The 13,295-nt window shown below is 45.1% G+C and overlaps 4 protein-coding genes across 4 annotated transcripts; 3 read left to right on the top strand and 1 right to left on the bottom strand.

The window, feature by feature from the left end:
* Positions 1–77: 77 nt before the first annotated feature.
* On the top strand, positions 78–1,135 carry FOXG_18408 (uncharacterized protein). Its single transcript, XM_018398482.1, has 2 exons — positions 78–664; positions 716–1,135. The coding sequence occupies exons 1-2, from the start codon at positions 328–330 to the stop codon at positions 991–993; spliced, it is 615 nt and encodes a 204-aa protein (XP_018236493.1). The 5' UTR covers positions 78–327; the 3' UTR covers positions 994–1,135.
* A 2,584-nt stretch (positions 1,136–3,719) lies between these two features.
* On the top strand, positions 3,720–4,286 carry FOXG_18407 (uncharacterized protein; the record flags this gene model as incomplete). Its single annotated transcript, XM_018398481.1, has 2 exons — positions 3,720–3,803; positions 4,104–4,286. 2 exons carry the CDS (start codon positions 3,720–3,722, stop codon positions 4,284–4,286), a joined length of 267 nt encoding a protein of 88 aa, XP_018236492.1.
* A 3,847-nt stretch (positions 4,287–8,133) lies between these two features.
* Positions 8,134–10,739, top strand: FOXG_02797 (uncharacterized protein). The gene is made up of 7 exons (XM_018380263.1): positions 8,134–8,629; positions 8,677–8,717; positions 8,765–9,070; positions 9,124–9,353; positions 9,404–9,465; positions 9,514–9,635; positions 9,682–10,739. Exons 1-7 carry the CDS (start codon positions 8,183–8,185, stop codon positions 10,661–10,663), a joined length of 2,190 nt encoding a protein of 729 aa, XP_018236491.1. The 5' UTR covers positions 8,134–8,182; the 3' UTR covers positions 10,664–10,739.
* FOXG_02796 (uncharacterized protein) lies at positions 10,729–12,999 on the bottom strand (the record flags this gene model as incomplete). The annotated part of the gene is made up of 1 exon (XM_018380262.1): positions 10,729–12,999. The coding sequence occupies one exon, from the start codon at positions 12,997–12,999 to the stop codon at positions 10,729–10,731; it is 2,271 nt and encodes a 756-aa protein (XP_018236490.1).
* Positions 13,000–13,295: the final 296 nt, after the last annotated feature.

Raw genomic sequence — 13,295 nt, 5'->3', positions numbered from 1 at the left:
CTAAGGCTTTTTGTCATTTAGACTAGAGATCCTACGTTTGCCTGCTTCCCCTGGCGGAATAATTTCTATGTGAAACGCTCCGAAAGACCCGACAGTTTGTAATTGGATGTAACGGTACGGTGACATTAAAGGGAGAAGTTCCCTACCGGGGTTATCCTCCTCCATTGAAATGATGTCAGTAACTGCCGTTGCACTCCTCATTCGTCCAAAGATCAACTGAAGATCCCTTGGGACCTCGTATTCACATTTATATAAGTCCTTCACCACCACCTACCTTTCCCACTGCAATCCAATCCAATCCAACCCAAACAACAAACATCAATCAAAATGCAGTTCAAGACTCTCTTCGCCGCCTCTCTCCTCGGCCTCGCTGCCGCCGCCCCTGCAGAGGAGTGCACCAAGACCGGCCCCGCCAAGTCCGGCAACTCTCCCGCCCCCAATACCTTTGGCCTCGTCGCTCTGCGATCCGCCAGCCCTATCCACTTCACGCACTTCAGCGCCTCGGAGAACGGCTTCCTGCTCGGTCTTCCCAAGGATAAGCAGAATGCCACCTGCACTGGCAAGTCTGATGGATCAGCTGTCTTCCGTCTGAGCGAGGGTGAACTGTTCCTCTACAACACTGGAAAGAAGCAGCAGCGCGCTTACACTGATCGCTCCGGAATGGGTAAGTTATCGCCTCACGCTTATCAATTGAATTGTTATTGACATTATATAGGCCAAGGTGTTCTTCAGTATGCCACCGTCACCAAGAACCCACTTCCCGAGGCGTTCGAGACAAAGGGCTGGAAGATCGACAAGTCTGGCAACCTTAACTTTAAGGATGCTAGCGGCTTCACTGCGTGCCCCAACGGCCCTGATGGCTCTTGGACTGTTTGGGTTGCTACTGGTAACTCCCGCCCTGGAAACAGCGACAAGGAGTGTCTTGGCTTTAACGCCCGTGTTGCTGAGATTGAGCACGCTACTAGCTGCTTTTACTCCGAGTACTCCGCTTAAGTCAAGGCTTGGATGATTTTTGTATATAGTTTTAGAGCGTATGCCTTTCTTGTAAACTGAGATTATGTTTACTACTTACCCTACATTGGAAAATTACACAGCGGTACAACAAGATTCTAACTCTCCCCTGTAAAAATTCTTTCTTGGCACGCACTGTTAGTGCACTGTTAGGAGCGGGATTTTCTACGGGCTACTCGGCCACACAATACTGCGGGGACGCCATCGGCTCCCTAACAGCAGTTTTCAGAGAAGGAATTTTGGAGAGTTCACCTTCTCTGACAACACCTTTGTCGGATCTAATGGCGGCACCTCAGAACCAGAACGCCTTAGATATCGGAGGACGGTGCCCGTGGCATCGGTAGCGACATCCTCCCGATCAACGACGCCGATTGCGATGGGTTTTTCCCCTTTGAAGGCAAGCCGCACCGCCGGCCTCTGATTCCTTCCCAAGGTTTTTCCCTGCCGCCACGACAGTCGACTACGAGCTACAACTTGGTTACTGGAGATTGTGGACTGCGTCAGCAGATGTAGTGATGCGTGAGAGAATTCTGGTCGGTGGAAAAAGCTCGACAGTAGATTGCCCCCGAACCCGCTGACGGGTGACGGGCTTGAGAAATACAGCACCTTTTGTGCCATTGGTATGCTGGATGGTGAAGGAAGCGGGGTTTCCCTGTACCTAGCTAGCTCAGCACGTCTTTTGCTCCAGTAGGAGATCTGGCTTCGTTACAGCCACCCAGACGAAAAATATACAAACAAACAAACAAACAAACAAATACAACAAGATTCTGCCATGAACGACCGCTCAGATGTCCAAGCCACAACAATGATGACAGGAACAAATTGAGACATGAACAGGGATGTCTTTGACTGAAATCGCACTGAAAGTATCAGCTAAAATGAACCCTCAATTACAAAACCTCTACTCAAAGAATATTCTGAATAAAGATGATTCCTTTCGTCTGATTTCTCTTCAACCAGGACCTTCTCACACGCCGCTTACCCTTTGTCTTCTGAACACCAACCTTAGCGACGTCCAGTCTTATAATACCGTTTCCTATGTTTAGGGTGACACGAAAGACTCTGTTTCAATCAATATATAAGATAACAATAACTCCCAGATTCACATACTTATCTCGCGCAACTGCCATACTATACTAAGTAGTTTGCATAATTCCTATATATCTCGGCTCCTCTGAATTAACTCCATTTACATTAATTAAGATTCCCTCGCCGAAAAGAATCACCAGATCAGTCTTATAGGTCTCATCTATAAGAATACCTTAAGAGTAATAGTATATCTTAGAAGAGGCTTGTCGGAAAGTAATATAGCCATAAGATGCCTCTGTAAACTTAATAAACCGGCTAATAATAATAATTATACTACCATAGAAGCTTTAACTATTCTTTAGGAGAAATAAGTTATAATAGGTAATTATTTAAGAGATTATAATTTTTTTAGGTTTGGGTACTTTAAGAGATTATCTCTATATAAATAGCTACTATTATCTATAGTAATTACTAACTAGATTAGGAAAGTTTTAAGGCGTTTTACTATTAGAATATAAATACAAGGTAGATTAAGAAACTCTTATTCTTAGTTAACTATGTTATATTACTATATTTATCTATTTCTTATATTACCTATAATAAGTAAGTTTTAAAGATCTTAGTAGATATAAGATCCTATAGTATAACTAAACTAAGAGATAAATTATATACTATTATTCCTTTTTTAGATTAAGATTATAAAAGGATATAGAAAAAGAATAAAGAATAAAAGGAAAGATAGTAGTATAATAAAGAAGAACTATAGTAACTAAGTATTTAATAATACTACCTAAATATTTAAGTTAACTATAGCAACTCTATATTATAGGTATATACTAAACTTGCCATCTTGCTAATAGGTTTAATTAGCCTTAATATTCTTTTATATATTATTAAAGAATTAACTATACCAGGATTACTAATATACGTCCCAGACTAGATAATTCTTTCTCCTTACTAGAGTACTACTTAGAGAGCTACCAGAAGGAGATATAAACTATTTACAGGGTTTCTAAAGAGGTCGTCTTATATATTTAGGGTTAGCAAATACTATATCCCTATCTCATCGACACATAGACGATTTCTAATTATTTAACGGCTAACGGCGAGATATCTAAACAGCTTTATATTCAAGTGGTCAGCCTCGGCAGGATTAAGAAGCTAGGTGATATATGTGATATTGCAAATAATTACTTCCTAATTGGATAATGGGCAAGTCTTGTACCAGATGAATCATATCTTTAGGAATCTGAAATCCCTAAAGATGTACCTATGGAGGAAGCTTATAAATGGGATAGCGGCCTAAGACCTCTATCTCTGTTTATCAGGACTCTAATATTCGATACTGTGGTGTACCCCGAGGTTGCGAAAGACGCTACAACTTACGTCAGAAGATATAACGGGGAGGTCTTTGATAACGTCGATAGTCTATGGGGATATTTTGGAGATCCGAATACCAACGATGGCGAAAGAATGCAGCTAATAGAGATTTTCAAAGGTCTAGGGAGTTTCAAAAGATATGTTATATAGATCCTTAAGCGTTGCAACGGGAAAAGACTGTGCGTCTTAACACTGGATGAATTAGCCTTGTATATGATAAGGCCCAGGTGGGTGATGAGGTTTTTGTTGTTGAAGGGGCCAGCATACCTTTTGTGGTCAAAGAGGTAACAAAGGGTGATATGGAGGGATTGCCAGAAAGAATATTTATCCTCGTTGGTGATAGGTTCGTCCTTGGTGTTATGAATGGTGAGATTTGGGACCTTGTACATGATGGCGAGGCATACAGAGAAAAAGTCATGATAAGATAAGGTGATACATATATAATTTGGTATACTCCTGCTTGCTATAGACCAGTGATGAAACCTATAATTTTGGCATAATCGTTTAATACTACTCCAACTTCCAGTACGGCATCTTATTGTAGCTACCGGGATTCTTTTAAAAGCTTGGCTGGGCTCGTTGCTTGGGCTCACCGTGATCTGCTCAAGGGAGTGAAGGCCTTGGCCGCCTTCTTGGCTAATATCACCAAGTGACCGACGCCGGTCAAGTGCTCAACCGCCAAGTCTGGTACAGCCTCGAAGCTCATTATTGCTGCTGCTGCTGTTGATGGTGTCGCTGTTGTTGATGGTGTCGCTGTTGTTGATGGTGTCGCTGTTGTTGATGGTGTCGCTGTTGTTGATGGTGTCGCTGTTGTTGATGGTGTCGCTGTTGTTGATGGTGTCGCTGCTGTGACTGTGAGGGCTTGACAAAGGCAAGTCAAGGATAACCACCCCCAGTGAGTAAGAAAACCTCTGACATTGAGTGAGGGTGCTAAAATAATCTAGTCTAAGATCGGGTTTTAGCAGCTTACGGTTGTTTAACTCAAGCAAATCTTAAGAATGCACTTTATTAGAAAGCTTTACATGCTACATCCTGCAAACGAATTGTCTGCTCGGTACAAAAACTCTAGTATGCTTAGGCTTTGTAGAACGTTTACTAAGTTCAATCTGGTGATATAAGCTCTCAGCCACAAGTCTCAGCTAGTATAAGGTTTGTATGCGCATATATATAGTTTACACCACAGGTCTCAACTGCGAGTAACACATCCAGTTCACTATTTATATATTATACCAAAATGCCTGACCAATTACCACAGCATGAATGCTAAAAGAAAACCTAAAAGATGGACTCATTCGACTTTTCACAATCAGTGTTCACATGTAAAAGTTTATTACACAAAGCCCGCCCAGTGGCTCTATAAATAATGCTAGTTGCAACATCTCCGTCATGCTTTTTTTCACCTTATCTTATGTGCCTAGCTAAAAATTCCCAAAATGGACACCGAGGATATGGAGAGATGTTTCAGGCTACAGCATCATTACTCGTTGCCATGGGCTCTACGACAGTTAAATCGTTTCCGGCGAAAGGCTGACACGTCCCAGGTTCCTTTTTTTGACGATAAGGAATCCGGAACTTGTCTACTAGCTACGTCCGGACAAGAGCGTGGAGAGATATCGATGTCTCTTGGACCCCTGGAGCCTCAAAACTCCCTGATGCAGATCTCATTACTTCTGCGCCTCCCACAAGAATTGCTACTTCAAATCATGATACTTTTGCCGTACAGTTCTCTTTACATGGTCCACCAAACCTGTGGCATCCTTCGTCATCTGTTGGGCGGTTTTGAATTCAAATCGTTTCGGCTGGAAATGCTGCGAAGCAACGAAGAACAATACTGCATAACGAAAACCGGGTTCGAACAGCTTCGTATGGTTAAAACGATATTCCGCCGCAGATCTCTATGCAGTCCTTGCGGCAAACTTTTCGACTCGGGCAAGCTCGAAGAAAGACTCAGAGCTCTCTGGAAGCCAGTTAGATGTACTGGATGCGACAAATCACACCCGGAGCTTTTATTCCCTCAAGATCGACGAATGGAAAATCGCTGTGTCGGGCTACTGGGTCACTTTGCTGCTTGCGAGCACCTCAAAACCTCGAGCAAGATTCCAGTAATACCCATCAAAAAGGCACTGGAAGAACAGGATGAAGATATCACGTGCGACCATCCTGATCATATTATTTCAGTCTATGACAAGTATCGCTATTCACCAAGCCTCCACAGATTTCATCCACGTATCACATATTGGTCTAATGCCATAGGTATACGCAGCCAATACTCCAGAACTTTTCCCATGATGAAGATTCATCGTCGACAGGATCCACAAGATCTCGACATGAGGAAAATAAAGTCGTTTTTATTAAAACAACTACAAGAATTGAACGGCGATGGACTATGCCAACACGCCTCTGACCAACTGGAATCTATCGCATCTTTTATAACCCTAGAAAAATATTGTTATTTTTCAGATCGGTACCAAGCGTACTATAGGCATCGATGCCCTGACCGCAGCTACGTTTGTCATGAGTGTGGAGCACGATACATCTGGGTTTATGAGGACAATTGTGTCACACTTCGCGTTCGGATGAACGTGTCTTATGGTGGCCCAGATTCCATAAACTGGCTCTCAAACCTCAGTTTCGAAACTGATGAGCACCCTATCCTCAATAGCAGTACCGAACATATATTGTGGTGCTCCAATCCTGGCTGTGGTACAGGCTGTGGAGAACGATGGTTGCTGATGGTGGAAATTTTCAAGAGACACACGGTGCACTATTACCTTCAAGACATAGAGCTTGAGTTCCGTTGCATGACTTCCATAGATAGGCTGACTTTAACACTGGAATATCAGACTTTTCATGATGTAGCAGATTGGACTCCAGGGTGCGGACCATAGTGGCACTAATTCTTTTATATGATCCTGAATGTAGCAGATAATAACAAGAACCTTTCCTGAAATATCGAGGTCTGTTAGCCCTGATGTACTATTAAGTAATTGAAAGTTACCTTCTGTGTATTCCCTTTTCCCATTGACCGCTAGTTCCAACTTCAAATGTCTAAACTGAACTGAAAAGGTGAGATAGAGCGGCGTCGAAAGGTATTCAACGATAAGCTTATGGCGCAAATCTTCGCGAGGGTATGAACTGTAGACAAGATTTGCCCCTTTTGTTAGAACAGTGCCAGTCGTTTTTGAGATATCATTTCCTCTTGGCTGATTATACTGACATCATGGGGCTGTTATTTTCGTGAGGCATTGTGGTATAATGTTCAAGTTGTGGGCCAGATGTGCTATTTGCAGTTGAGACTTGTGGATGAGAGCTTAAACCAGCACAGATAACTCAGTCGCCCGTTCTGAGGTCGAGACTAGAGGCTCGAGATCATCTTGGTAGCGCTCTGTGCGTAGAGCTGTGTATTTTGCCTCTTGTTTTTTAATTCTTTTTTTTAACCTTTTTTCTTTTTACATTTTTTGTGACGTCTGGTTGGACATTCTCCAAGGGAAAGCTGATGGGTTCTTAATGCATTTGGGAGAGGTTTTTCTTATTCATATGTCTAGAGCGTGACAGGATTGGATTGAGTTCAGATCAGCTTCGTTGGGGCGATCACCTGGTGGCGCTATCCCCAGCCAGATGCCTGGCCAATTTCTACAGCGTAAACAACATTCAGGGCAATTCCAAGGATAGTCGGCATCGCGTATAACATTATTATCAGCGTTGTGGTCAAGGTCTTAGCCATTGAGGTCTAGCCTGTCATCTTAAGGTTAAGTAAAAGAGGTAGAAACGGATACCTAGGTACCTATGCAAGGCTGTAGCGGCCGAAGAGGAGAATGGCTATAGAGGGCCGTTCTGGTAGGCTGGTCCATCCATCATTAGAAGACAAGAGATCAATTTCTGCCTTGCAGACCTTGAATGCAGTGTCGGACTTGGCGAGGCTCATTGTGATCACTTGATCACCTATGATTCAATAAGGAGTACAGAAATTGTGTCTTACGGTAGCCGTACTGGCGTTCGAGACTTGCGAGCAGTACAAAGTATAAGCGAGCACGACGAGCTGATAAAAACTTATGATCAGATCATCCAGATCAACCAGTATAATGATTTATAACTTTAGTAGAACTAATATCAAGCGTACAAAAATGCCCAAGACTTTTAATAAAGCGTTGATGATCCTTTGGTCTCAGAGTCGTTGGTCATCGATCACCTCAGAGACCGCAGTGACCTCACTCCTTCCTTTTCAAGGCCTCCTGCCCAAGGGAGATCACCATGGTAGCCACGTCTCCTTCCTATGCTCCAGCAATGGGTAAAACTTGGTCTGACGAATTCCCTCAGGGAACTGGGAGTTCCGAGGAACATTGGTATGATGCAAGGAAAGTAATCGCTGCTCTTTATGGAGATATCCAGGGCCAGAAGAGTGTAGAACACGGGTTTAGAAATAGTGATAGTGGTAAAGCATAGAGTAAACGAAGCTATTCCCAATGGGTGTAGCGTAGTCTGACTAGTCATCAAAACGAGCAATTAGGCAGGAATTCGACTATTAAGACTACCACATATTTGGATCAATAAACTAGCCCCATTTAGCCTAGTGCAACCTTCATATACAGAGGATACGTAAGGTACCAAGTCATCTGAGGGTAAAACCGGATCCTGGAACTTTTGAAAGCTCCACTATCACACGTGACGTCTTGCTCTTATCTGATCATGATTTTAGATCTGATAAACCGCTCAACTTAAACCCCTGCCTCTCTTTATCTTTGATCAGCCCAGCGGCGGCGCCATGAAATTCGCACCTTCTCTGGGCGCGCTGCTCATCAATCTCTCACTATGGACGCTTTCCCTTGCAGCCGAGGACAGATCTCCTGAGCGGGTATGCTACGACGCGTGTTTCGCCTGCCTAAAGCCCGTGCATTTCGACGACGTGCTGCGGAACCAAACGGGTTTTACCAAAACCTGCTACAGCCCCAAAGCAATATTATCATTGTATTTGTGTGTTGATGTATATTGCACGCCTGGAGCGAGAGAGGTAGGGCTGGGGCCGTACAATGAGACGTGTCGGGAGCAGGCGCATATTGTTTTACCGCCGTTTGACGTGATTTCGAATTATACAGCCGAAGATGTCAAGGGAGTGAGAAGATTTGAGCAGAATGAGACGGATGAGGGTGTTTTGTTTAGAGAGGTTGTCGTGCCTTCTGAGCATTGGTTTGGGATCTGGTGGGATACTTTGGTAGGTAATCTGAGAGTGAAGGTTGAGCGAAACTGATTGTGATGCAGGACTCTGTGGCGTATACGTATACTTACCATGATGTCTACGGGTAGGAACATCCTCGGGTATGTCAGCCAGAGTGCTAAATATTAATAGGCGCGCCATGATCACCTTCTGGATCGTCGTAGTAGCTATCGGCGTCTTGAACCACGCAATCCTTCATATCGCCAATCTGCAAATGCTTCGCAACTATTCTCCAAAGTCCGGCGGCCGACTCTGGAACTTTTACAATTGGGCACTTAACCGCATCGCTGTCCCAGCTTTTATTGGAGATCGATGCGCGCAGAAAGTCGGCTGGGGAACTGTCCCTCCCCAGATACAGTCTTGGACCTTGTTTGCTTTCCTCCTTCTCAACATCGCGTTGAGCATCCTTGGATACAGAATCGTGCCAGTCAATATGTAGTAAGTACCAATCGTCCTTGGTTAATAATGGCTCGGGACTCACATTGCTGCAGCTTTCCATCGACGGCGAAACAGCTTCTTCGTTATGTCTCAGATCGCACGGGTATTATCTCGTGGGCCAACTTCCCAGTGATTTGGCTCTTTGGTATGAGGAATAATCTCCTCATGTGGCTAACTGGTTGGGACTTTGGAACGTACAATAACTTTCATCGATGGGTTGCGCGAATTGCAACTCTTCAAGCAATTGTTCACTCTATCGGGTATACCTGGTTGATTGTCTTGGGTTCGTTATACCTCTTGTTGTGGACTATTTTCATGCTAACTATGTATTAGAGGGAGGCTGGGAGTATTATCTATTCTGGTGGAACTATATGTTCTGGTGGGTTGGCGAAGTGGTATGTTTTCTCCCATTGTTGGCTGGCAATTTTATCTGACATGCCCAGGCAACCATCGTCATGTCTCTTCTCGTGGGGGCATCTTTCTACTGGATCCGACGTCAGCAGTACGAGTTATTCTTGGTCGTACATATTATCATGTCAATAATCCTCCTCATCACAATGCTTGCGTAAGTCCAATACTCTCACTCGCAACAAGCTTCACTAACAAAATAGTCATGTCTCCATCTTTCAAGGCGAATACGACATATTCTTCTGGGTCCCCTGCTTCATCTGGGTCGGTGACCGCGTCATCCGAGCTCTACGCATCGCAGCTTTCAACCCCAAACTCTGGGATACATGGGCCACTTCCATTTACCATCCATCCTCCAACATTGTTAGACTTGTCGTTCCCTGGTCAAGCAGTCTGTACAAACCAGCTCCAGGAACATTCTACTACATCCATGTTCTCAACGGACCTCGATGCTGGGAAAGTCACCCCTTTACCGTGGCAATGGTCACAGATGAAGGCCAACGTGCTTCGAAGCTCCTTGGCGAACAAGTTCCTCTCCTCGACGGCACTGTTGCTGAGCAAAGCTCTGAACCCGTTGACTCACAAGACATACTCAGCGACTCTCGCACAATGACATTTCTAATACGTCCCTACGACGGCTTCACTTCCAGACTTCGCGACACCGCGTCAGCAGTCTGGCCAAAAAGTGTCCCCCTTCGCGTCCTCATCGACGGTCCGTATGGTCACACTCGTCCCCTTCATCTCTTCGACAACGTAACCTTCATCGTCGGTGGCAGCGGCATCGTTGTTCCCCTATCATACCTCCAACTCCTCACCGGCTCAACGGCCCCTCGCTCCGTGAAAATTCACTGGGCCGTTCGCGAACCTGCCTTCGCACTTGATGTCCTACAAACAGACATTGCTGATGCTTTGGGAAGCACAAATCTCAGCGTTGAGATACATCTTACGACACATACACCGCAGGATGAACTAAGCGAGTGGCCGTCGCAGGTTACCTTGCGAAGAGGAAGGATAGATGCTTCGGATGTGGTGAGGAGGAGAAGTGAAGAGATATTGGGTGAGAGTCTCGCGATTGTGGCGTGTGGACCGGCGCAGATGGCGGACGATGCGCGAAAGACAGTTGCTGATTTGTTAAGAAATGGAGTTATGAGGGTAGAGTACTTCGAGGAGAGTTTTCAGTGGTGATAGAGTACATTCAGGCGTTAGACTTCATATAGATATGTTCATGATACTCATTATGCTACTGGTCGTTAAATCGTGATATCTACAAGTTCATCCTCCTTGGCTGTTACTTCGCCGTACATAACGCCATGAGTATAACACTCCCCGATGAGCTTCCAGCCTCCGTTGAATTCTCGGAGGATAAGTGGCGTATTGCAACCTCTCAAGAGAACAATTTTATCGTTGATCTCGGCTGCACATGTCCCCAATCCCATTCTGCCATTCTGCGTCCCAAACAATCGTCTCCACGCCATCGCATTAATCGCCCACGACAAAGCCTCCCGCTGCGTCTCCGTTGAGTTATAGTAATTATCACCAACAGTCATCCTCAATTTCGTAAGCCATTTTTTGTGCCCAAATATCAACTGCTCCAAAGTGTAACCGCATAGACGGAGATGTTGATTTCGTGCCATAAAGTCATGCAGCCCGAACCCATACGTGTACACGCCAGCAACGCCTCTTTGCCATAGCTTGTGATCAAGAAGCCACGAGTAAGTCTCTGGTGCCCGATCGCTCTCTTCTGCAATTGTATCAGCCACTATAGTCCGCCACAGCGCCTCTCGTGTTTGCTCTATGTCTCCGTAGATATTGCAATTCGAGGCAAGGCTGCTGTCAGGAAAGCGGTCATTGCATTCGTCGATATGGAATGCGCTCAATGAAGTGATGGTATCTATAACGATCCCTTTCACGGTGAGAGCCTTATTTGTAATCACTGGCATTGGCATCGCAGAACCAAGATTTCTGTCCGCTTGGTACATCCCTCGAAGCTGTGCAGTTGGCGCCGGTGAGCAGGACCAGCATATCGCCCAAGAAGAAAGGTTATGCTCACAAGGCATCCCAACCGGAGTCTTATCCTGTAGTCTGGTAACAGTATCAAGCATGGATAGTAAAACCGGTGCGATAGAGCGATTTCGCACAGGTGGAGGCAGATTATCTGAGGTTCTCTTGAACGGGATATAGCCACCATGACCAGAAGCTAGGCGGAGAATGTTCAGATCTCCTTTCGACAAGAGCTCCTCTGTAAAGTTGGTATAAATGGCTGATAGGGACAGTTTATAGTCGGGTTCGATATGAACCCTATCGGCAATGGCTTTGATACCGAGAATACCATAAACCCTATCCTTCTCTTCCGTAACAAGGGAATCACGCGCAAGATTCAGTGCTCGTACAAGCTCTCCCCATTCAGCTGATGTAGACGTAACCCTTTGGTTGTTTTGGATCTTCGTCATGGTCTGATGAATCTTCCACATTCGTTCCGGCGCCCAAGTTCTTTCATGCAGGAGTCTGTCTCGGGCGAACTCAAATGACCATGCTGGCAGGATACGAGGTTGAACAGTCTCAAGAATTTCGCGGCCGAATCTCGACTCATCTGCAGCGATTATGCCCACAGCTTTGTAAAGATCAATCCATGAAATACATGCTTCGCCGCAAAGAACAGGACTGTTCATGTTGCCCATTGCGACTTCTTGTACTATCCACATTCGGCGCCAATATGGCCTTGTGAAAAAGTGAAATAGTGCCCTGTAAACATCCTTCTTCATCGAACTTTTGTATCTGGGCCATATGATAACGAGAGGGCGCAAGTCAACCGAGAACTCTTCATAGTAGAAGCTCTCCATTGGCTTCTCTCGTTCTGACTCACAGGCTAACCAGTACAGCGCTGATATAGCCAGTGAGCTATCGTGCTCTTTTGGGCCGAGCCATATCACTACCTGCCACGCTGACTGGTAAATATCACGCATTCGAGTGACTTGCTGGCTGCGCTCATCAAGATCAGCCTGGTTAATACATATTGCATCGATCCAGACTTTGAACCCTTGTAGAATTCTCATACTTCGACTCAGTTGCGTCAGAGCAAAGTACAAGTTTGGTCCAACTTCAAAAGCAACGCCGTCAACCGTGATGAGATACGGAGGCTCTCCTTCTTTTCTCTTTGGATATCCCCATACATATGACAAAGCAATAAAATCGCCCCATTCGTGTCTCCATTGTAGATCATCTTCAGCAGTGAGAACTTCTTCACTTGTAGAGCTCGTGCTGTCTTCACATGCATGCGGATCTTTGCCATTCTTGAAGAGCGCATTGGTGTCGGGTGTCACAGAAAGCTCAGGCCACGTTCTTCCGGTCCCTTTGAACTGTTGGGAGGAAGATTCTTGTCCTGCCGCTGGCAAAGAAACATGTTCAAGTGAGCATATTATTGGATGGCGCTTGGTGGTGCTGGTTATGTCCTCAATGGGCTCGATCTTGAGAACGCGGATCTCGTCACCATGTAAGGGGAGATACAAGAAACGCGATGCCATCCCGGATCATTGTAATTAAGAGATGATATGTGAGAATATGAGCACCCATGTCTTGTTCCCCATGATGTTGTCCGCGTGTCAGACATCGGCGCTTAAAATGGAGTCGGGATAGCGAATCGGAAAGGCGCCTTGAATCCCTGTCAGATTGACGGTAGATCAGTAGATACGACGCATCAGCCTTTAGTCAATCTTCTCTATATTTGATAGCTTGGAAACACATGTTGATAGTAGAGATCATGGTTACAGGTCTTGTGGATTAAGTCAAGTACACATTACCCAGTGAAGTACGAAGCTAG

This window comes from Fusarium oxysporum, chromosome 8 (assembly GCF_000149955.1).
Source record: "Fusarium oxysporum f. sp. lycopersici 4287 chromosome 8, whole genome shotgun sequence".
In the NCBI taxonomy this organism is placed as follows: domain Eukaryota; kingdom Fungi; phylum Ascomycota; class Sordariomycetes; order Hypocreales; family Nectriaceae; genus Fusarium; species Fusarium oxysporum.
Note: the sequence above shows the minus strand (reverse complement) of the source record. Positions and strands in the feature narration are given on the sequence as shown.

Excerpts from the sequence above, each read along its gene's own strand:
- FOXG_18408 (XM_018398482.1), top strand. The coding sequence starts at position 328 with ATGCAGTTCAAGACTCTCTTCGCCGCCTCTCTCCTCGGCCTCGCTGCC. Across the intron at positions 665-715 it reads CACTGATCGCTCCGGAATGG|GCCAAGGTGTTCTTCAGTAT; the intron begins GTAAGTTATCGC and ends GACATTATATAG.
- FOXG_02797 (XM_018380263.1), top strand. The coding sequence starts at position 8,183 with ATGAAATTCGCACCTTCTCTGGGCGCGCTGCTCATCAATCTCTCACTA. Across the intron at positions 9,354-9,403 it reads TACCTGGTTGATTGTCTTGG|AGGGAGGCTGGGAGTATTAT; the intron begins GTTCGTTATACC and ends ACTATGTATTAG. Across the intron at positions 9,636-9,681 it reads CTCCTCATCACAATGCTTGC|TCATGTCTCCATCTTTCAAG; the intron begins GTAAGTCCAATA and ends CTAACAAAATAG.